This window comes from Andrena cerasifolii, chromosome 10, assembly GCF_050908995.1.
Source record: "Andrena cerasifolii isolate SP2316 chromosome 10, iyAndCera1_principal, whole genome shotgun sequence".
In the NCBI taxonomy this organism is placed as follows: Eukaryota; Metazoa; Arthropoda; class Insecta; order Hymenoptera; family Andrenidae; genus Andrena; species Andrena cerasifolii.
Genome location: NC_135127.1, coordinates 9,579,108 through 9,603,056, shown reverse-complemented (window position 1 = coordinate 9,603,056; position 23,949 = coordinate 9,579,108). Strand labels below are relative to the sequence as shown.

The 23,949-nt window shown below is 49.5% G+C and overlaps 1 protein-coding gene across 1 annotated transcript; it reads right to left on the bottom strand.

Moving 5' to 3' along the window:
- Positions 1–2,744: 2,744 nt before the first annotated feature.
- LOC143374410 (uncharacterized) lies at positions 2,745–13,028 on the bottom strand. Its single transcript, XM_076822566.1, has 2 exons — positions 12,155–13,028; positions 2,745–4,446 (listed from the first exon to the last, which is right to left on the bottom strand). The coding sequence occupies exons 1-2, from the start codon at positions 13,026–13,028 to the stop codon at positions 3,587–3,589; spliced, it is 1,734 nt and encodes a 577-aa protein (XP_076678681.1). The 3' UTR covers positions 2,745–3,586.
- Positions 13,029–23,949: the final 10,921 nt, after the last annotated feature.

Here is a 23,949-nt window from a genome sequence, read left to right as displayed (position 1 = left end):
CCCCCAGACGAAGTTTCCGCTCGCCGCTAATTCGCGAGGGATTGGCGTGCCTCGCGGATCGGCGTGCACGCAACGGTAAGCTTCTAATTTCAGCATCAAAGCAAGGCGCGAGCGATTTTCCGTCAATTGAACGTGGCTGCCTTTGGTAGGGCCGACGACAAGGCTGTTCTGTCCGTCGCGAGCCGTGCGTGGAAGGCTAAACGAGTCTCAAAGCGAGGAATATTCCTCCGCCATCCGGCCGTCTAATGGTTCAGCTCACTTAGCGGCCCTCCCTCTGGTCCCCGGCTCTTCCACGAAAACGTCCAGCCACTTTTCTTGTGTGTGCGCGCTGCACGGCAGGACGGAAAAACGATCGTCCCGGCCCCGAGGTCTGATAAAGAAAAAGCGAACGGAGCTGGTCGTAGCTGGAGGACAATTAGGATTGTAATCCCGCGAACGGAATCCCTGGACATCTGGGGCTCCCCTTGAGCGATGTGGATCGCCTGCAGCTCCACGGGAGTTACGATTTTTCGGAGACGAACGTGTCTGGGAGGAGCTCTCACATTCGCTGTGTTTAATTATTCTCGGAGATTGGCTACTCGTGGGGAAGAAATGGAAGATGAAGCGGAGGGCACTGAAGAAGAATCTGGAGTTCGTGAGCTCTGCCAGGAATCAGGGATACTCCGATCGTTGGTCTGATCGTTAAAAGAATAATGCGCAGTCACGGGCGAGGGCAATAAATTCTCGTCGATCTGGAAACATTCTTATTCCAAGGGACGGCAGGATGAACTTGTAACGCTGCAACTCCGCTGCAACGATCGGCGAACAATTCACGCTGCATCATCATCACCGAGGGCGATCAAAATCGATCTTTCCTCTCGCTGCGCGCGTGCTACGGGGATAATCTGCGTGTATTTACTGGCAAAAAGCTTACGAGTGTAACGTACGGTATTTATTTTACACAGGAACGTACCACTGCGTTCCGACGTGGTTCAATTTTGCGTTCAGCACAAAAAATTGCTGGCTAAATCCGCTCCCGCTCATTCGTCCTGCACAGACTCGCGCACACTCCCACCCTTTCGTTAATATCCACTCACACCTTACAGCTACGAGCGTTTTTCTTCATTTGATTTTTCTTTTTTTATTCATCCCCGATAAAATCTACTTCGTCCCCCTCATTCTCTGCTCCCTCCTCTCTCCTTCTTTAGAACGAGCCCTCTTTCACGACGATCAACGGAATATGTTACAACGGTGGCAAAACACGGCGAGACTCGGCCGCGCGTTCGCCCAGAGAGAAGTACGGTATTCTGGATTTTATATCGCGGACGTTTGTTTCTCCGCTCTTTTTTTTTCCCGCCCACGCACGTTTCGTCGACGGGGGATATCGGATCGAAAGCGCGATATAACCGCGAACGCGGTGCTCCGACGGCTTTTATAACGTCACCCCGTCCGTTTAATTTTTTAATTATATCCGAATGGAAGTGGAGGGTGGGTTTACGCGGCGGGGCCTGCGATCGAGCGCGTGTTATTCTTCGTTTACGTATCACCGCGTATTTATCTTTCCGCTCGGACGACGGATTCCCGCCCCCCCCACACCCCTTTCTCTCTCGCTCCAGCCGACGAAATTTAAATGCTCCGGCGATATCCTCCAAGAGATACGCTCGTTTTCTGCGCGTCACCCCCGCGTAAACCGATTACCCCTATCGGAACGACCCGCGTGCGTGGGACGACGAACAGCCCGTGACGCATTCTCGAGCGCCTTCGACGAGCCAACTGACACCGTAGTTCGCAACACTCGACGGTAACGTTCGTGTCCGTGTTCGGGGGTTTGCCGAACGATTCTTGGGGAAGAACGAAACGAACTCGGGGATAAGGTAGCGAAAGAGCGACGGAGCTGGCGGTCGAGCTGCGTGGGAGCAGAGGTGTCCACGTTTGACGGAATATTTACACTTGATCAGAGACTTGAAAGTAATCAGCGGCAGGTGACAGTTTCTGGTCGGAAATTTCACGAAAGCAGGGGGGATATTTTAATGCAGGGTAATTCCGGGTGAGATGGCCTTGCAGGTGATAAGGATGCTCAAAATTTGTGAACTTATGCAATAAGTGTGGAAAAGTTCTGTGCAAGAAAAATAAATAATTTTTCGTCTTATTAACCTCATAACATGTATTTTTCATATGGGTCATCTCGGCCTTTCGCATAGGCTGCAATTTTATTTTATTTTTTTTAAATGTATGATTATTTTTTTAATTCAATTTTATATTATTTATCTAAATGTATTTCCTCTTGCAAATATATTTGTGTCCTTTATAAAACTACTAAATTCACGGTGTACTGATTGCTTTAAAAAAGTGGGCCATCTCTCCCCGACTTACCCTACACTTAAACTCGAACCCTTATAGCTTCAATAAATATACCACCCTCTATTTCACCCTCTCGAATCGATGGAAAACACTCGCGATACCTCCTCGTCATACTCTCAAAATTACCACTTCAATATCTCGACTTTAACAATCAACAAAGGCAGCTTCTCCGTTTCCAGCAGTTCGACCACCGCATCTCGTGGCCCATTAACTTAAGGGGGTAGTGGACTATTTCAGCTTAAAAAAATCGATACTTTTTATTTGACTGCTTCTAAAAGTCCTATCCTTTACGATCATTTTAAATAAATGTTCATGAAAAATTCAAATAATTGTAGAAGTTATAGCAGCGAACGTAACACAGTGTATCACCGAGTAACCGCGCGATAATGGTAACACCCCGAACTCTGAAGCCGGTTTTCTCGAAACACCATTTTCAGAAACGGTGTACATCATAACTCTTGAACGAATGAATATTTTCACTTAAAATTTTAAATGGAGCTGTAGAATTCCATTCTCTATCGTGTATAAATTCCGCATCAATATTGGATGTTTGTGAAACATTTTATAACTGATTAAAGACGACTTTTTCCCGTAAAAATGTGGAAAGAAAATTGATTAGCGTGTAACTTCCACAATTTTTGTTCAAATTCATCGGCAAGTTTGCACACTGTAGATATTTGTGTATAGAATAATCACCTCGAAGCATTTTGCTTTCAGATGATTGGTTAACCTGAATCGATGTACACCACCTGCAGCGGCGCGCCGTACAGGACTATCTTCAACGATTAATAACTTCGACAATTTTATACATTCCGACGATTTTTTCTTTGTAAATACTCGCAAACATGCCCACAATAGATTGTCAAAAGCAGGACTATACCGATTGTTTGGTACCAAAGTAATTTAGCGTCAAAGAAACTAACGATTTTACGTATCCAATAGTCCACTACCCCCTTAAGAAACCCACGCGCAGGGTGTTTTAGAAGTGCAGATACAAGTCCACCTAATCTACTCCGAAAGGAATCGTTCCTACGGCAAATAATCGAAAGCCACCCCACTTGTACCTGCGTTTCTGAAGCACCCGGTGCCAACACCATCACCATACAAATGTAACAGTTCATCAGCTCTCATACAAACCACTCTCAACTCCATGCTGCATACTTCTCCCCGTCGAAGTCCGCTCGCTCTCGTCGACGCGCGGCTAAGAAGGCGAGGACGACGTCCACGCGGAGAATTGTCGAGTTCGCTACGCGTGCGGGTGCGTGTGTGGATGTGGATGCGACGACAGCGTGAGGCCCGTGGAGGATGGCGTGGAGGTTGGCGGCGGGCCGGACGCGGTTACAGGAGTAGCGGACAGGTGGTGGCCGAAGAAGGTGGGCCCTGTGGGTGGGTAAGGTGGCGCTGCCGGGTGATAATAGCCAGGCGGTGGCGGTGGCACTGGCGGTGGATGATGGACGTGGGCGTGCGGATGAGGGTGTGCATGGGAGTGCGGCAGGGGGTGCTGATGAGGGTGCGTGGCGAAGAGGAAGGCCGGTGCGTAAGGCGATGGATGTGGCGGCGTGGTTGGCACCGTGGGACTGTTCACGTCTAGCCCCGGGTTCTGCTTCTTCCACTTGGTGCGTCGGTTCTGGAACCAGATCTTCACCTGGGTCTCCGTCAGCGAGAGGGATAGCGCGAGGTTCAGCCGTTCGCAGACGGACAGGTATCTGGTCGTCTTGAACTTGTTCTCCAGGGCGACCAGCTGCTCGTACGTGAACGCCGTCCTCGCTCTTCTAGGCTTGCCCCCGGTACCACCACTGCCGCCAGTGCCATTCTGGCTGCTTTGGTTCTGGCCCTGGCACCCCTGCGTCTGCATCCCGCTGGACGACGACGAGGAGGAGGACGACTGCCTCTTCTTACAGCTGGAGCTGGTGACGTTGCTGGTCGCAGTGGCGTTGCCCTCCCTGGCTGCGTTCGACGACTCCTGGTCTGTCACTCTCATCTCCACGTCCTCGTCCTCGTCTTCTTCTTCAGGGTCCTCGTCCATGTCCTCCATCCCCGTGTCCGGTGTGCCCTCCTCGTCCTCTTGGCCGCTGCCGCAGGCGAACTCGCCCCGCGAGTCTCCATCTGAAAGCGATAACACGGGGGATCAGCGAAATCGCGCCTCGCGATGGATCGCTCGCCGGGCAAGGAAAGCGATACGGTGTTGCGTGACGAAAATTGATTATACCGGGGGATAAAATTGCGCGGCTGGTGTCGGTTTACCTATGACGGAGAGGTAACGCGATCCCGGCCGCTGTTTCACACCCTGCTTTCCTCCGGCTGCCCGGGGGGATATAATGGTTACGCTCGCGTTCAATCCTAGGATACGGTCTGGTATGATCTTTCGGGCTTGACGCGTTGATATTGTAACGAGAAAGTGGGCAGTAGAGGACTCAAGCCTTACGAACTGGGGTTTGTTAAGTCCAGTGACCCTAAATAAGTGTGCTAGATGCCTTGGACAGGAAGATACTCGATCTTACAAGAAGAAGTTAGAATCTGGGTGGACTGCATTCGAATGATGAGTAGAGTAAAGGTAGGTAAAAGTTTGCAGCGGGTAAATTTTGTTCGCACTATGTGAATTTCATTGTTTGAGTTGTGGCAGTGGCCAATGGTGATTGACGATCAGTTGTCAATCAAGGTAGAGTCAGCAGTGTCGAATTGTGTAGCTGTCCTTTGTTTTGTTATCGTACAATGCGGTAAGTACTGAATTCGTTAATTCTGATGTAATATTCTCATTTTTAGGAATCAATATTATTCCTATAAATTGATCAGTAAATATTTTAATTCATATGCCGTCTGAAAGAGCTGAAATTCTTCTATTCAAAAGTACTAATAGAAGTTTTAAATTCTCCTCATAGATAACAGGATTGATTAAACAATCGAAAAGTAGCTGTGGGGCCAATAAGTTCGCACAATGCAGCGGGGCAAGAGTTCGAATGCGAACTTTTGCCCCAAAATAATATGACGGGTGTTATAAATTCATTAAACTTATTTTATTTCTAATGTTTGCTAAATTAATAACGAAAACTGATTGAACCGACTATAAAAAATAAATTTGAAATTAATTATCAATCACAACATGGAAATAAGTTTTGAGTTTATGATAGCTGAGTCACGCTGATATCAGCTTTTCAATTTCTTTATTTTATTCCACAATATTTTTCAAAAATCCGTTTTAATTAACTTTTTGATTAAAAAATCAGCTTGAAGTAAATGAAGCAATGAAAAGAAAATCCGAATGCAAACGTGCAAATAAATAATTAGAAAAGTAACATAAATCCCCAAAAATTACGTCTACTTCTGAAAAAGTTTGAAAGGAACAAAACAAATCGGTTGCAAGAAGAGAATAGCCCAACCATCAACGTCTACGGAAAGAATAATTTGTCCTGCGTGCGAAGAAGAATACAGAGATCCTCCAGAAGACTGATGCCTGCGCAAAGTACGAAGGGGGTAGTGTTATGTGCGATTACTGTTACCTTGATTAACACAAAATTAATTTTAAACTATTAGTCGTTTTGCTATATTACCACAACTATTGCATGTTGGAAAATAAAAAAACTGTTGTGGAAATTTCTCGTTCTGTTCTTTGACCCCGTAACATGCGAACTTTTGCCCCACATATCGGGTAAAAGTTCGCATTTGACATTTTTTGGAAATATTTATTTTATATAATTTGTGACAGGTAAATTTACACGAAGTCTCTGCCTATCAAATAACAAGGGATAGTAGTCATTTCACACAAAATGATACGTGCTATCAGTGTAATACCAAGTATTTTAGGGAAGTCTAAACTTTAAGTGCGCACTCTTGCCCCACAATACTCTACCACCGAGTCGCAGGACCACCACGCGTCCAAATCATCCGATCCACTTGTAAAGTTAAAGCAACGCAGAACCAAAGACGCCCAGAAGACAATTGAGCTTTCGCAACTAGCCGTTCGACGGGGTTCATTGGAACAAACCCCTAGTACTACTGTGGGGAGCCAAGATCGGCACCGTTTGTTCGACGCAATCAGTTTAACGAGCGTGTCGCCGGCCCGGCCGCAAACGTTCGTGGCGCGGTATCCTGGCGCATTTAATTTAATTTTTGTTTGCTCGAGACGCGGTAATTCGCGGAAAGGTAGCCGGGTATGCTACGGCCGTCCGATCGCGGGTCCCGTTGTCGATGGTGTCCGCGCGAAACCGATTGAAACGGCGCGAACCGAGGTGAGACGGGGCACTGGCCGCGGCTACGAGGGAAAGAGAAAGAGCGGCCAATCGTTCGCTCAATGAGAGAGGAGATTGGAGATTCAATCAGCACGCAGATGTCCCGGGGACAGATATTCCCTGGCTCCGGTCCGTGGTGGTTGGGGCGCCCCTGGGGGTGGGGTATAGGTTGCTGGATAAAATCAGAAAGAGATAGGAGATTGAAAGGGACGGATAGACGGATAGAGAGGGCAGAACGTGGGATATCGGTGGATGGGAGAAGGGTAAAGACAAGCAACGCGGGAGAAAGAAGGAAGGAGAGAGCGGCAGCGGGACTTTATCCGAATTGGCGTGGCTCGTGGCCCATAGCCCGTAGCCGAGCACTGTGCCTGGGGGGGTTGGAAGTCCGTAGGGGGCGACGGATCGAGAAGGTTTACGCCGTAATGGGATTTGTATCTCGTTAACGCGCGATCGTTCTTGCCCCGTCGTACAGGCCGCTGAACGGCTACCCTTCTCTTCTTATTCCGTTTCCTCTTTCTTTGCCTATTTCCGACGGTGGCCGGCTACCTTTCATCCCCTTCAATCTCGACGCATCCAAGATTTCAAACGCGCTGTTTTCATATCCTATGCATGAACTTCCGTGGGCACTTTGCCGCGCGAGAAGAGTACAAGTTCAGGTTTTATCTAACGATGTCGATTTCCAAGTTTATTTCTATAAATATTTCATGTAAACACGTTGATATTTGCATCGACAAGTGTTTAAGAGTACTCGAAGATACCAAAGATGTCGATAATTTTAGTTTTTAAATACCTGCATCGCTTCTCTTTTATTTATTTATTTATTTAAACTACCTTGCGGACAGTCGATGCGGAGATCGATAGTAACAGTGCTCGTTCGCGAAGGTGGTCATGAAGCGTTTCGGGCGATTAAACAGTCGACGCATCCGTAACGAAGCAGCCTCTTATCGGTTCAATCGACTTTTTATAGCGTCAGGTTCGGCTCCAGGCATTTATCTCGCTTAGATCTTCTTCGTTAAGCACGATCGCGGGACTTCTGTGCCGGAGAAGCGATCCGGGGGGGTTGCGTCCCCAGAGAGCGGCGCTAAGGGTGCACAGGGGATGCTGGCTCGTGAACACGCCGGATCCGTACAGTCACGAATACTTATTTCGGTTTTCCTCATTAAGCACAATGACAGCGTTTGACGGCAAGTGGCTTGGGAATATATCGGTAAACAGTGTCCCCGTCGCCGACGTTGACGAAGCACGCGAAACGCGCGGCTTGGATCGAAGCCTAGAAACGTTAATAGAGGTACGAATGATGCGTGATTGCAAGATGTACGAGCGTCTGGCAGCAATAACGGAGACAGAGGAAACGCGCGGAAAATTTAATGAATGATGGGATTCTGATGGATCCAATAGGGGGATGAGAGCAGTTCTAGGAATAAATTCAGCTGGCGAGTGAATTATTGATTACAGAGCAATATCGTGTCACTTCCCTTCCTTCTCTTTATCCTCGCGTACAGATCGCCATGTGAACGAAAGTTCGCAATTTGGGAACATATGGTTTGAGCCCAAGTGCGAAGCGGAGGGTTCCAAGTCGTTGATAAGTGAGTATCAACGGTGATTCGAATGTACAGAATATTTCTCAATACACCAATTTGACGAAGACTCTGTTAAGCTACTGGTATCCTAAAGCTTCAATGATCTCGTCTACTATTCACAACTGGATGCACAGTTTATCCTACAATCAGATATTCGCGCCAAACCTCCCTCAATTATCTCAGCTCTGAAATTTACACCCACGTGATAATTCGTACATCTAGAAAGCACTCTACGCTTCTCATCAAAACTCCTTTGAAATTCTTATCGCCTCACCCCTATCCAAACACCCACCAACAAGCTACACCCAATTATCATATTATTTCCCGAAGCAAGAACAATGCAGGCCATCCAGAAGAGAACAATACGCACCGTTACGACCGTGGAATCGCTCCCTCAACGAGCCGCCGCGATATCATCGCTCGTTTCGATAAGAAAGGCGCAACCACCGCCGCGAGTAGCCCAAGGATCCAGCGTTTAACGGTATCTCGGTCTGCGGCGAGGGGTAATTACAATTTTTCCAGAAATCTAGCGGAAAATCCGGGAGATTTCGGATCATGAACCCAGGATGGGACAGGGGGGGGGGTGCGAGCTTCTCCATGGCCAAAGACGGGCAGGGGGGAATGGCGTGTGCAAGGGCGCGGAGGGGTTGGAGTAGCGTGGAGCAGGCGCGGAGCCACGAAGAGGGAGAGAGAGAAGTCATTATGATGCAGAAGAGCCAATTTTCTGGGCGGCTTGGCGCGATGCGACGCGATACGCCGCGATGCTGCGCGATTATCATAACAACCGACGATATTATTCCGTCGGTGGATTTGCCGCGAAAGGGGGCCTCGCTGCGAGTCCTCGCCCGCACAGCAGTCGAAACGGATTTCGCCGATCAGGGGCCTGGCACTGATGCACTTTTAATAGGGGTTGCCTGACCAACCACCCCCTCCCTGGAAGATGGATGGGCTCGAGGATCGTGTAATCCCGATTTCATCGCCGCGAATCGATCCTGCCGACCGCGCTCCTCCCGTCACCGGTTCCACTGTCCACGCGCGAGAGATTCGCGACGCTCCTTGGACCACGAGCGACGAGATACGACGTTTTTTTTCCCTTCGGCATCTCACCCGCGCCGGTGACGGAAGACGCGGGGCTGTCGGTTGATTTCGTTTGCAGCCAGTGTCCCGTACCGGGATAAAGGGACGATAATGATGGGGTTCAAGGACTGGTTAACGCAGATTAGCGGAGCAATTTGTCACGCTCCGACAGGCCACCCTCGCGACCCCCCCCCCTCCGTCCACCCGCTGCGCGGATGGCTTCCTTCGCTCTGTTTCTACGTCGTTTCACCCCCTTCGTTGGATGCTTCTTCCTCCGGCGTTATCGGCGGACGGGATTCCTCCTCTTATCTGTCCGCCAGACTCCATTAAATTCGAAAGTCAACTGTGAAATTGGGATCGGCGCGGCGCGACTCTCCGGATTCGATCATCGGCAGGAGATAAGCTTTCCGCGGCAGATGCACGGGAATTTAATAAACGGCACCGCGGATTCGCCATATTTCTGTCTCTGTTTTCTCGGGACTTTTGGCGGTAACTCTGGGAGACACGGTGCCCATGGAGGCAAGGAAATTTATTGTATTTTAAGGGCGACTATTTTTGAAGACAGAATAGTGGATTCTGCTTGAGAAAAGACTCAGTTTTTAAATGAATTTTGCTTGTCTATTTGGAATTTGAAACAATAAGAAACGTTGTGTAGTAAATTCCAGTGGGACGAAAGATTCGTAAACAGAGATTTGATGAGTTCGCCACGAAAGCGACTGAAGATTTGCTAATTAAGTTACTTGGAGGGACGATGAAGGGGCGTTTAAGCGGATCACAGCCGAACGAATCGGTCACGGCGACGTTAACGATGTTCGAGGGGCTCCCGTTGCCGTGTTCCGAGTAACCCGTCTACATCGTCACTTTTGTTGGGATCTCCGTCCACGCAAATAACTCCGAAACGGCCGAAATCGCGCGGCGCTCGGGGAAGAAGCCATCCTTCCAGCGTCTAAAGTTAGAACGAGGAAGAAGCGAGACGAGCGCCCGGAGAGCGACGGAGCACAGGTCGAAGACGAAAAAATATCGTTCAAGATCACGGGATCTCGGGCGAGACGAGGCCCATATGTTCGCAGAAGAACGAGACGGAGAGCCGTGCAGTGTTTTGGCGAACGGTTACGACGACGGAAGACGCGCGAGCAAGGAGGAAGCAATAAAGATGCGAGCCGCGGCTTTCAGAGGAAAAAACACCGGGGATTGGGGGACTTTGCGGAGCAGCTAGTTGTTCGGAAGCAACAGATTCTTCGAGACTAATCGTTCGCTGAAAGGACATTCCATGCGAACTCGGACAGATTTCGGAGTAAGTTTTCGTAGATTGCTGGAATTTCAATATGTTGTAGTCTTTAGTGATATTTAAACGTACCTGAAAGGATTTTTCGAAATTTTGAAAAATGGCGATTTTACAGCTGCTTGAAGTTAAGTGCTAACTTTTTTCCAATATATTATAGCTATGGAAGTAGAAAACGGATGGAGATGAGCTTTACGGTGCTTATAGAGACGACATTGAAGTTTTAAGAAAAAATTATTTCAGTTTGAAAAAAAATATATTTGAACCATTTTTTTGTGTAATTATTTTAAACAAATGCCGGTTTTTAACATCGGGCGCGATTTTTAAAATCTGGAAAGGAGAATATAGTTCTATCCTTCCCCTTGATGGACAAATTTTAAAAAATATGGACATTTTAAAATTGGCCCTGTAAAAATTGCCGAAAGTTGACGCTGCGTCGCCCAGCACAGGCTCGACCGGTCGGGCCGTGCGGTACTCGCAGCGGCCAAGCGGTTATACCTGATATTCTTATACAGGATTCTCGAAAATGTTGAGTATTTGAAAAAAAACGAAGGAGGAAAACTTTTACTGTTTTTTATATCCAACGTAATACGGTATCTCAATTTTTGGTGTTCGCAATATTTTCCTTGAAACAAGGGTGACATTTAGTTTTTTAAATGGAATGCTATATATTTGATTAACCAATATGAAGGCGACTGTCAAGACACATTCAACCATATGGTATACTATGACCAGGTAGCACTTAACTTCAAACAGCTGTAAAATCGACATTTATCAAAATTTTGAAAAATCCTTTGAGGTTTAAATATCACTAAAGACTACAACATATTCAAATTTCAGCAATCTACGAAAACTTACTCCGAAATCTGTACGAGTTCGCATGGAATGTCCCTGAAGCTTACTCCCCAAGCCGGGGTTACAGCGAAATCGGCGATGATCGCTTGATGGGGTCGCTGCTGACAGACATGGAGCGTTTTCTACTGGCTGCCTGCAAACCTGGCCAATCCACTGACTGTACTTTCAATATTTCTTCGAGCAAAGATACTCCGTAACGGTGCAAATCCACAATGAAACAAAAATATCATGTCTCACATGAGATTTTAATTTCCATTATTATAATTCTTTTGTTTCCATTCTTTACATTTTGTTGTCGCTGAGATTTTTGTCTCATGATAGAACAGTCGCATGTAAAATCTCATTGTGGATTAGCACCTTTGGAAAGACTTTGGAGCTGAGGAGGGTCCTCTGATCGAACCTAGCGTCGCTTCAACTGATAATTAACAAAGCCGTGGGTGGAGGAAATTGAGTGAGATACGTAACATTTTTTTTATCACTGATTACAGTTCAAGTTCTCATTTCTCACTACTCTTACAACTCCACTGTACTTCCTCCACCTACAACCCCTAAAAAAGTCGCTTCCTCGAGGACTAATTGCCAATCAACGTACCCTAACGAAACGAAATAACAAAGTCGACGTCTACCACTCAATTCTAGAACCCCTGTTAGACACACGCTACCTCCTGCCAACTAAAATTCAGACATCCATCATCCGTACATTACGAAACGCTGTCCCACGTCAACTATCGCAACGAAATGATTAACCATCGGCTGGATCATCGGCGAATCGAGGAAAGGAGCCAAGATTTCACCTTCGTGTACGCTATCGGCCCGCCGATGTCGCCTGTGAACCGGATTGTGGACGACTCGCCCGCCGGTGAACTTGTTGGGGTCCAGGATGTTCTCCACGGAGAATGCCAGGCACCTCTTCTTCGCCTGGACGGTGCTGGCCGTGGTGGTGATGCTGCCGGTCGCGGTACCAGTGGTTCTGGCCGCGTTACCGGAAGTGCAGACGGTCATCACGTTCGAGGCAGCGGCGGCGTGCGCGGATATGTACACAGGAGTCCCGTGGCCAGCTGTCTGGCCACCACTCTGAACACAGGAGAAAGGGTGCACGCCGCGACTCGCGAAAGGGTTAAGGAACTGTTCGGACCCTGTACCCCTGGAGGAAGGGGCAGTTAGGTCCACGGGGCTGCTAGGATTGCTCTCGTCGACCTCGTCGCGGCAGACGTCGACCTCCACATCCTCGTCTTCCTGGTAATTCCCATTACGACTCCCAGGATGCACTTCCTCCTCCTCTTCCTCCTGCTCCTCCTCGTCCTCCTCGTCCTCGGCGACGTTCCTCTCGAGCGTAGCGCTCCTCGCGTGCTCGCCGTCGTCCTCTTCCTCCTCGTCCTGCTCCTCCTCCTCATCCACCTCAGTCTCCATCCTCTTCTCCCTGGCCTGCGGGTCCATCTCGTGGAACTGCTCCTTCTCCACGGGCCGAAGGATCGGCGAGGTAGAAGGCGAGTGCTGCTGGCGCACGTTGTCGTATCGCACGAAAGGCTCGCCGGCTCGTACGTGGAGCAACACGTGCCTCCTTTCTTGAGGCGGCATCGACAGTCCGGCACGCATCTCTGCTTCCTCCCGCGGTAGGACGACCGGTCCTAGAGGCGACACGGTCCTGCCGTCCTGCATCCTCCACATAACCCCGCGGTCCCTCTTTACGTGCCCTCGCGACGCTCCATTCCGCGTCGAACCAGGAACACTGTCGGCGCCCGTCACCGTAGACACCGTTTCGCGCTCAGAGAATCTCGCCGAGGAACACCCCGACAGGGGACATCACTGACACCTCAGGGACATCGCACTCAACCCACCCCCTGGTCATCACCACTAATCCATAAATCGTTGCACTGATCCAGTTTATTCAGAGCACCGACGGTCCGCGATGTCTGGCGACGTGGCAGCAGGATACAGTTCCTATCCGTTCACTGAACTGGCGACAGACACTTGGAGCAACGAGAGCCGACGATCGAGCGAAATCATCGGGTTCAGGGTTGGCTCCCGATCAGCGTGGTCGCGCGATTAGCAGTGTCTTTGGCAGGCAGACGCGCCGCGCGTCCCGTGAAAGCTGCTCTCGGGACTTGCACGTAGAGCCATGGTGGCTGAATAGGTGGTATATCGGCGTATTATTAGTACCCGAGGAGCAGTCGTAGGAACCTAGCCTCGCAGCGGAGAGCATCGGGAACCCTCTGGTGGGGGGGTTGTTCCGCCTCGAGTGGGCGTGTCCAACCCCTGTTAGCTTACCAAAAAGCTCCGGCAGGCTCCAATGGGCGTGCACGGTGGCGTTCCACCGGGGGTTGCGCGCACACACGTGCTACCCCCTTGTTCGTGGCGGGTGTCCGAGAGCTGGTCCACGGCTGCATCTGTGTGGGTTCACGTGCTCGCGGACGTACACGACGACGAAGACGCACTCAGACAACCAGGGCTGGCTGAATGGACGGGCACGAACACGGGAACGGGAGCCGCGTGCAGACGTTTCGCGGCCCCACGAGCGGAGCTTTCGCCAGATACTCGGGTATGTACACACAAGAGTCTACCTTCCCTCCACTCTCCGCCTGCATCCAGCCCACTCTCGTCCCACTCCCCCGCGATCCGACCGGCTAAAGTGGTTTGTCTTTGATTTAACCACCACCGCCACCACCACCGCCGACTCCGTCGATGGAGGAACGCTTTTCCCTTCCACGCACGTTGCCGTCGTTCAACGTTTCCGGAGGATGTGTGGAGGAGTCGCACGCTCCGCTCGCTCCTCGGCATTAGTGATCGTGAAACCCCGCCGGGTTTGTCGATGATCTTGGCGTGTAGGTTCGGCGGGGGCGGCGCATCGTTCGCCTCCGGGATCGTTGTGTACAGTAATCGTGCCGGGAGTATAATCGCGCCGGCTACGCTGGGTATCTCTGCCTCCTCTATCCGTCTCTCCTCTCTTGCTCGCGCCTTGGCTTCCTCTTCGGCCTCTTTGGCGCAGGGTGGAGGCGAACCAGGGACCAATACTAACGGTCGGCCACCCGACCGAACGACGGATAGAGGAGCCAGCTACGCTGCTGCTGCTGTTCGAGCTGGTGGTGCTGCTGTTGCTGCTACCGCCGCCGCTCTTAACTCTGCGCACCGGATATTGTTTACCCGACCATTTAGGTAATTGCTGGCCTACCGCCCTGCCAGCCAATCGAACGTAACCGGCGGATGAGCCTGCAATACCGAGCCCTCTCTCTCTCTCTCTCTCTCTCTCTCTCTCTCTCTTTCTCTCTCTTCCTCTCTCTCTTCTCTCTCTCTCTCTCTCTCTCTCTCTCCATGCATCTGCCCTCTCGCGATCCCTCCCCGCTCGCCGTTTTTCCTCCCTTTTTCCCTATCTATCTCTCTCGCTCCCTCTATCTCCATCCCTGTTCAGACTACCCTCCGATCATCATCGAGTTAGCTCAGGGGCCAATCGTTCGGCGAGATTGACGCCGCTATTCCCGCCGGCGATGATCGATTCTTTCCACGAAATTGACGAGCTACGCGTTACACCCCCACGCCGCACCACGCGACGGCCAGTCGTCCGATTGTTCAATGGCCGATCAAACGTGACGATCGGTCGACGCGGTGTATTAATAGTTCCGTCGGGAAGGTTACGCAAACCATCCCCCGTGAGATGGGTCCAATTAACGGGCACGGCGGAAGGAAAAGGGAGTGCTCCTTCATCGCGTCTGGTTGTCTTAAAATTGCGTAACACCCGGGGAATCTGTTATTGATCCCGTCCTCCGACACTCCACCCTCTCCCGCGTGTATCGCGGTGTCGCGATAATTGGGAAACGCCGGCCACCGGGGCCGCGTTTCAATCTCGCCACATCAAAGAAAGAACGCAATAATTCAGGGAACGGCCATTCCGCCTGGAAATATATCGCGTAAGCGTCTCGATATGCGCTGCGGGTGTCTGAGCAGATGCTGCCTCCGCTACTTAGCTCCTCCGATGATTAATGCACCACCACCCCCGGAGACTCTTTCATTCCCGGCGTTCTTTAAAGTTACAGGCGAAAATGCGGCTTGAAAAAACCGCTCGGCCGCCTCCATTGATCTCACCCCCGTTAATAAGCTGTAATAATAGGTCCGCGTGCGAGTCGGCCTCTCTGTCTCCCTCCCGACCGTTTCTTTCTCCGCGGTGAATCGATAACACAATGAAGCAGATCAAATATTTATAATCCCCCTGGCCAGCTTATCGGGCGCGTTTTACTTCGAAATACAGATGTTTCAGCGTCGACGTCGCTCGTAATCGCGTCGCTTCTCTGTTCCTCGCCACCCTCCCGCTCTCCGCCGCCCGCGTGATTTTCCAGGATGCCTGGTACGCGCACTAATTTCCCGGTGCGCGCGGCCGCGGCTAATGAGCATTATCGTAAATTTATTTCGCTCTCCCGGCACGGCCACCGCATAAGAACTAACAAATTAATTTAATTCGTAAATGACACGTACGGTGTGCACGGTGCATTTACTGCATTGAATGCCGCCGCGCCGGCTGCGGCTCAATTTGCAGCCCGGCCACCGAAGCTTAATTAAAAATTTACACCGACAATGTAATCTGCGCGCTCGCGCTCCACACCGTCGCTCGCGTGCCATTGGGCGCTTCGAACTGTCTCCCGAGCGAGGCTCCTCCGGAGGCCTTTCCAGAGAGACGCATCTTCATCTCGGACGTGTACCCGCGGTTTTAAAACAGCTCTGTGACGCAGTGAGTGGAGAAGATAAAATAAACTTCTCGGTAAGCGATCGCGCCGAAAATCGTAGGGGAGACCGGGGCAGATTGTAACATAGGGTAAATTGTAACATAAGTAAAATCTTTTGAACGACAAATCTGGTAACCCACAGCATCCGAGAGCTGCTTGACGATATCAGCACCGTCGGTTTTAGTGACACAAACAAGCGTTGGGTATTCAATTTGTGGTTATAGCCCAGAATTTTAGTATTTAGCGCACGTAAGTAAACGTTGTCTTAGCACTTTTATTTCAATTAACCGTCATTAGAAACCGTTTGAATTTTTGCTTTTTTGTCGCAAACGAATCAGTACATATTGGTTTATTATAATGTGTACGCATTTTAGTAATTTGATGTTTAGTTTCTCGTTTGCTGAGATCAAACGCAAAAATTCAAGCTCGGGGTAAATTGTAACATGCTACTAGTTACTCCGCTCTAAATGGTGATAAAGCAAGCTATTTGCTGACACACTAGAAAAAGATGCTCTAGACGCACAAGAGAACAATCGAGAATCCAAAAAGTATAAAAAAAAAGTATAAAGACAAAAGTAAAGAAAGCGAAAGAGAAGATTTTGATAGAATCATATGAATAAGCAATTATTGTTTAACTCATGTATATCAAATGTTTAATACTGATATGTGCTTTCATTTATATTTTTTAGAAATGTTTATTTGTGTTCATATTTGTATTTAAATAAGTAAAATAGATGTGTTACAATTTACCCCGGGACTGGGGCAGATTGTAACAAAGGTTCAGATTTGTTAAAGATGAAGTTAGATGTCTAAGTGTCCAAGATTTTGCCACGTACTTTCACGCAATTAGTTCACCACACATGTAAGTAGTAAATCACGCAAATTATTTCCTGATTGAGGAAAACACTTTCGAGAAACAACTGAAAACTTTTTTTGTTACAATCTGCCCCTGTCTCGCCTACCACGGGACCAGGCCAGAACAACGAAGAAATAGAGGGTGAAACGGGGGAGATACGAAGAGTAACCAGCAACTTAAAATCCCCGGTACGCGTCACGCTCGACCTGCGACTTTCAAACTCATCGGCGTTCGATGGTCGCGCGTGGAAAAAAGAAACCACCCCGTTAAGTATCGCGCAACCGAGGCGGAAGGGTTGCCAGGTTGCAGGTGAGCACACCGCCGGATTACCCTACCTGCCAAAGTGATGTGGGTTTAGGCGAGCGTTCCTAATAGTTCCGAAACGGTGCACGAGTCGAGGAGCAAGCTAGGCGGATAGATAGATGGCTAGACCGGCAAAAGGAGGAGGATCGGAGCGAGACGGTGTTATGCAGCCGCTGCGGACTTAGAGGAGGATAGATCGATAGACACAGGGACAGCGGGGACAAAGACAGCCCTATGTCGGTTGACGAGCCAACAGAGGAGGACGTAAATATAGAATAAGAGACGATAGACCAAACAGAGACAGGGAGAGGCTGATAGAAGGTGGCTAGAGGGATGGGGTAGTTTGGAACGGAGATCGAACAGACCAGCCGTGACCAATTTGCGCCCGTTCGTGCTCCCGATTCTGATCCCGATCCCGCTCGCCCCCTCGCTCCCTGCATACATGCAGCGACACTCGTTCGTATACATGGTCGAGCGGGAGCGCAGACACAGAACGGCCGTCGATCTTGCGTGCACGAGACCCCTGGCCGGGCCAGGCATGCCAAAAGATACTCGTCAGAGAGGAAAGTCGCGTTGTGTTGTTGCTCGTTGTGCGCCTGGCCACCCCAAAAGTTTCACGCCTATCTGGACCGACGGCACCGCCGACTTCGTTCGCGCCACGATAATTGGCCAATTAAAACCGGCCGAGAGCGTTCGAGTTACCTGGCATCCGATAATTATACGGTATCCTCGCGGTGGTTCGACCACGTATCCACGCGACCAAGGGGATAGCCGGGCGAGGGAGAGGAGACAGAGAGGGCCGGAGAGAGAAAGGGAGAGGATCGCCCTGCCGGGAGCGAAGGGAGGGCCCGGGAGCGCGAGAGGGTTGCCCGCGGAGGAACCGACGCGGAGGGATGGAATCGACTATTCCGATTACGTGGCTTCGGATTCTACGATTCCCTTTCTCTCCACCTGGCCCTCTCGTTCCCTCCGCGCTGGTTCCGAACCCCCCCGCAGAACCCCCGGCACCCTGGGCTAGTCTTCCTCTCGACGTCCTGTCCTCTTCCGCGTAAATCAATGCGGCCAGCACGCCCTCTCCTTAACCCCGTGACGCATGACTGGAATATTCCTCGAGTCTCTCTGCGCTCATCCGCGGTCTGTTTACCGGGACTTGTTTCCCAGGTATCGATACAATGGCGATTGATGAGGAGGACAGTGGGATGCCCGGTTGGCCAGGCACGGCGGGGGTTGACGGATTGGTTGGATGTTAATTGATTTGACTTGATGGGCGCGGAGGGTGAATGTCTCGCTCATTTCAAGACTCTCTTGTTGCGGAGTTTTAGTCGTGTGATTGGATGCTACAATGGATCTCGGATTCAAGTTACGATGAGTTCAAATTTAAAGTCTGATGTCAGCGCGTTGTGAAAGCGGATTTAGAGGAACTTGAATTTTCAGTGATTATTTTCTAGTCGATCGAGGATCTTTGGAAATGGTAAGCCATTAACCACACGATCCGTGATGTATGTCTCATTAGGAATGCTCCACTTTGATTCATTCCAGAGGCAAGTGATTGATCGTTTACCCCTAATTAGAGATCGGGGAAGCCTTGAAAAAGTAGACGAAATTACGCGTGACACGAGCGGAAATTAGGTTCGCGGAGAACAGAATGATGTATGACCGTTATACTTCAGTAACCTTAGCGACAACCGCACTAAGATACTTGGGCGGCTAGCAGTCGCTCTATTTCCGAGGCTGCCTAATTATCCTCTTAATTGGGAGCGTAGCTTTCATTTACATTTCACGGCCCACCCGAAAAAATCCCCTCGAATAAAGAACCGAGCTCCTTCCACGCGTTCCACGGTCAGATTAATAAAAGGAACCCGGAGGACTGTGTCATACCATCGCAGAATTTTGCATTATGGAAATCAGCACCGTTCCGAGGACGTTCAATGCGTAATCGCGTAAACGTTAATTGTTGCCAATTGCCGCCTCGCAATTAACATTTCCTATAGACTATTGGCCAGCGATTAATGATAATTATTGAGCCTTTGTTTAATAAAGCTCCATTTCGAGTGATTATTGCGTCGCGGCTTATCGAGTTGACATTATCAGGAGCTAGCACGCCATTGAACGTATGGCTGCAGGTAAACGAGAAATTAGACAAAAGAGATTTTCATTCAGTAGCTTCCAAGTTATTACCCACTTTTCACCCACATCTTTGAAATTTCATGTCAGTCCTTTCAACTCCAGATCACTCGAAGCATCCCCAATTCTGCGCAGCAAAGTCTTAAAACTTAAAATTACAATTCAAACATCCTTTCAATTTCATCCAAGCTCCCTCAAACATCCCCTAACATCCGTCACCTCGAGTCAAACGAATCTGCGCGAGACCCTATCGACGTCTAAATCCCCTCGATTTCAACCGCCTAAAATTTCGTCGACGAATCAGGATACCGATCCGCCAGGTTATCGCAATTTACACTCCCTTCCGAGCCGAGGGTCCCACCTCGGTCCGGAGATATTCCAGTATGCACGGGATATCGGGAACAATGGCCGTAACGGGGAGCATAATGGACCTAATGACGACACAGCTTTCCGGATAATTCGATGTCAAGGAGTAGCACTATTTCCAAAGGACGAAGCGTGCGAATAGGGCCCAAAGGAGGTGATTACGCGGTGGAAACGCGCGGGGACACCCACGTGCCCGAGCGTACGGGCGCTGCCGAGCCCCGTAAAAGGGTCGCCGATGGTACATATATAATATATCGCATTAGGGGTGGAGAAAACGCGGACTAGGGTATCGCTTACGCGTTATTATTGCAGCGATACGACACGGTACGGTGTCACCCGTGACCTCCCATGGGGGCCCGGGCCACCATATCATATACAATGTAGGCACCAACTGTCACACCATCGGCGTGGTCCGGGGATCCCATGGAAACCGGCTAGGCGTGCTTTATGGTGCGTCAAATTAAAAGATTCCCTCCTTCGCGTTCCCTAACTGCGATCTGATCCACTTGCACGGCTCTCGCCTATGACCGGGGCTAAACGCCCGCTGTATATCCCGCGATTCTCCGCTCGAGCCAGCCGTCGGGGACCGTGCTCGTCGCTGAGTCTTAATTTGCGGCCAACGATGCGCGTTTTCAGGCGACACGCTCTGAAGAATCCTGATATTCCACGGGATAAGGGTGGAACAGATTTTAGAGGATCTCTACTAAACGTGGGCTAATTCGTTTTTCATTTTTGTGGTAGGGGAGTCATTTTGGAAGATAATATGTAAATGATTCTCAGGGAAGTGTTTTGTAAAGACTCAAGAAATTGATGAAAGCGGCGATAGAAAATGAAGTATTTACTGTAAGATCTTTGCAGTTGTTTGGTTGGCTCAACGTGAGACAACAATGGATACTCTACATTCGTTGCTCAGCACATAAATTACTCGAAGACGGCACTCCATTGTATCTTAGGGAATTGCTAGCCACAAATCAGCAAATGCATGAGACCCAATCATCTGTCACATGACAAACAGCTAAACTGTGGAGATTAATCTACCGCCCTTTGTTGGTGTAATAAAAACGTATTATTATTATTTTTATTATTGTTATTATTATTATTACAAGTACTAATGGTGGCATGAAAGTAGTTTCAAGACCACAATTGGACGAGTCAACGAAGAGGCGAAAAGGGAAAGGGATATTAAATGGATTGCAGTGAAACTTCAAATGCCCCGAAAGGCTGAAAATGCAAACCCCCGACTGAGATTCTCTCTCATGTTTGCTGAAGAATTAGGTGAGGAGATGAAACGAGTGTTTGATGTAATTACGTGACCCATTGCCTTGCCCTTTTGTGAGTTCAACAAAACTCCTGTCTTCCTTTACCACGAAATATACCTACCGTGGCAAATCATTCAAGTTACATGCACCGAATAAGTGATTAGAAACGTCTGATCCTTCGGAAGAGGAAAATGAGTCCTCTGGAAACACGTCAGTCGGCTGATTTTATAGCGACACAGAGATTACGGCATAAGAAGAGCTACAAAATATCAGAGAATTGCCTGCAAAGGTTAAACGAATAATGTGGTGTTGAAACGCACCGCTATTCAAGATAATCCGTTTAATTTTCCTAGAGCTAAAGCTGCACAGTGTGTCAGCCAGCGCTCTCCTTCATTAATTCTCGCCCTGGCTCCCCCTTCGAGTGGAAAATGTCTCTATTACGCGCCGGGATATACCACTTAAAAACTTCGGACGCCTTCTCGCATGAAAAATATGTTCTGGCATCGTAGAACCCAGTGAAAATTAGTATTTCTACTGATCGCCAGTGCTCGTCAACTTTTCAGATTCAGCCACGATTAATCGTAGATAGAAACTAATCGAGATCAAATCCACGTGCGCTCGAGAATTGCACGCTCCATTTCAAGATGAAGCAAAGTAAAATCTACAGAATGTTTTTTATATCAAACCTAATGGTCTCGATTAAATATACAGTTCTGTCGAGCACTTATCTCTCCACACCAAACAGCTCCTGCGACTCGTCTTCACGTGCAAACTTCACGGAGCTATCAGTAGTTCGCGTGGATGTACAAATCGTGGCTAATAGCACGCTTAATAGCGATTTCGCAGACCGCATCGCCAAGAAATTCATGGCTGACCCACCGAAACGTCTCACTGTTCCACCGTCGCGGAACTCTTAAATTTGAGGCGCGTACAAGTTCGTCTAGACGCTGGCAGGATTGCCAGAAGCGTTGCCCGCGAGGAATGCGCAAAGTGGTCGGCCTGATCGACCGTCGCCCGAATTTTGGCGACGATTCGTGGCTAATCGGCCGTTAGTATCGGGCCGATTCGCCACGCGACGTGATATTTATGCGCGGGCGGCGGGCACCTCTCGTGCCTTCACCCTGACGAATCCGCGTTCGACTCTCGAGTATCCGCGATAAATCACGGTAACGAGCACGCCCAGCCCCCGTATAGTCTTGGGAAAAATTGGCGCATCTCGTAGACGAGCGAGCGAGTCGCCCGGCTGGAGACCGGGTTTGAAATTTAAGACGAGGGAATCGTGATCCTGATGGTCTCATTTAGAGTTTATCGGGGATCCAATTAGCGGCGATTCCGGAGGACCACGCTGCCATTGCAATATTTTAGACGCTGGCTTCGCGTTTGCCTTTCTTTTGCTCGCGTAGAGGGGGCACGGGGGAGGAAAGTGTAAAATAATGATGATAATCTGCGGGCGAGAAGTTGGCTGCTCTCCATCAGCGAGCGTGGACGAAGTTTACCCACAATGGTTATTAACTCCAGCCGCAAATCCTATAATAGGGAAGAGCGATAGGGCTTGAAACATCGCAGCTGATGATATACAGAGGAAGAAAAAGGCGAAGAAGAAGAGATTTCTTTCAGCGAGGACGTCGCGACACATCGTTCACCGTCGAGGACGCGTCCACGGGCGCAGGGTCCCGCGAAGGACATGGGAGAAAAAGCAGAAGGACGACAGGGGAGGGAGGCGGTTGGATTTCTACTCGATCGGTTCCACCGTGGCCCGTCTCCTTACTGGCCGCGGCTGCACGCGCGCGGATGGGGTGACATCTCATTAGGGAGACAAATTGCTTCACCTCTCGACTCTGTATACCGTCCCTCTCCCCCTTGCTCCGTGTCCCTGTCCGCCCTGCGGCACACAGGAGCGCGACGCTGCCCTATAAATAGATACTAACCACTTTCCCCTGCGACGTGGTGCACGTTCAGAATGTGCAGAACGCGTGAACGCAAAGGGAGAATCGGTTCGAGTCGATCGCGACGCCGTCTTCATCGTCTGACCGTGCCCCCTTGGTCCAGCGCATTTGCATCTCGACGCGGGGGAGGGGAAGGCGATATATAATATTCGTCTGGGAGGAGGGTGGGCGACAAAGCTGGAGGGCCAGTGGAGAAATCGCGCGGAGGCGAAGAGAGAAAGAGGCGCGAGCAGAAAAGGGGGAGAGAAACGGCTGCGGCTGGTAGCCGGCGGCGGCGTGGAAATGTATTAGGGCTCGCATAGCTAAACTAATTGGTTAAATCTGTTGGGCCGCATAACTGGGAGGCTAATTGGGTGATTTCCTGACAAATTATATCCACCCCGACGACTACGCCTACTCGGTAGCGGGACCGTTTGTCACTTGACACTTTGAAGAGGCGAGCGTCCAACTGGTGGAGGGCGGAGAAGGAGGATCGAACGAACGTACGAACAGAGGAGAAAGAGGGCGAGGAGCCGACCGCTAAGACAGAACTGTCCAAGTTTATTCGCGCCCGGCGACCTGACGCGGACTTATAGACCCGTTCGTTTACGTTTCGCGCGGGTCCGCGTCCTTTCGCTGCTCGCGTAAGGTGAATGTCCCAATTTCTGCTCATTTAAGAGGTTACTCGATAGAAAGAAGGAGTACAAAATTTGTTTATGATCAAAATTTGCAGAGTACTTGATTAATTCTTTAATAATAAATCAACCAGTCGAATACTATTTAAGAAAGATATTTCGAGATGCTTAACTACTAGTAATTTGTAATTAAATATAATGCTTTAAATGTCCGTATTTTTGCTCACGAAAAATAGCGATGTACGTATTTCTACTCACCATTTGTACCAATTTCTGCTCACATAATATGTTGCCTTTCCAGGTTAAAATAAGTCATATATTTTATGGAAATGTTTTATAACACAAGAGTAAAGCATAAAATAATGATAAACAAAAAATAAAATGCCTTCGAATAGAAATAGTGGTTACA

Excerpts from the sequence above, each read along its gene's own strand:
- LOC143374410 (XM_076822566.1), bottom strand. The coding sequence starts at position 13,028 with ATGTGGAGGATGCAGGACGGCAGGACCGTGTCGCCTCTAGGACCGGTC. Across the intron at positions 4,447-12,154 it reads GGCCGATAGCGTACACGAAG|ATGGAGACTCGCGGGGCGAG; the intron begins GTGAAATCTTGG and ends TATCGCTTTCAG.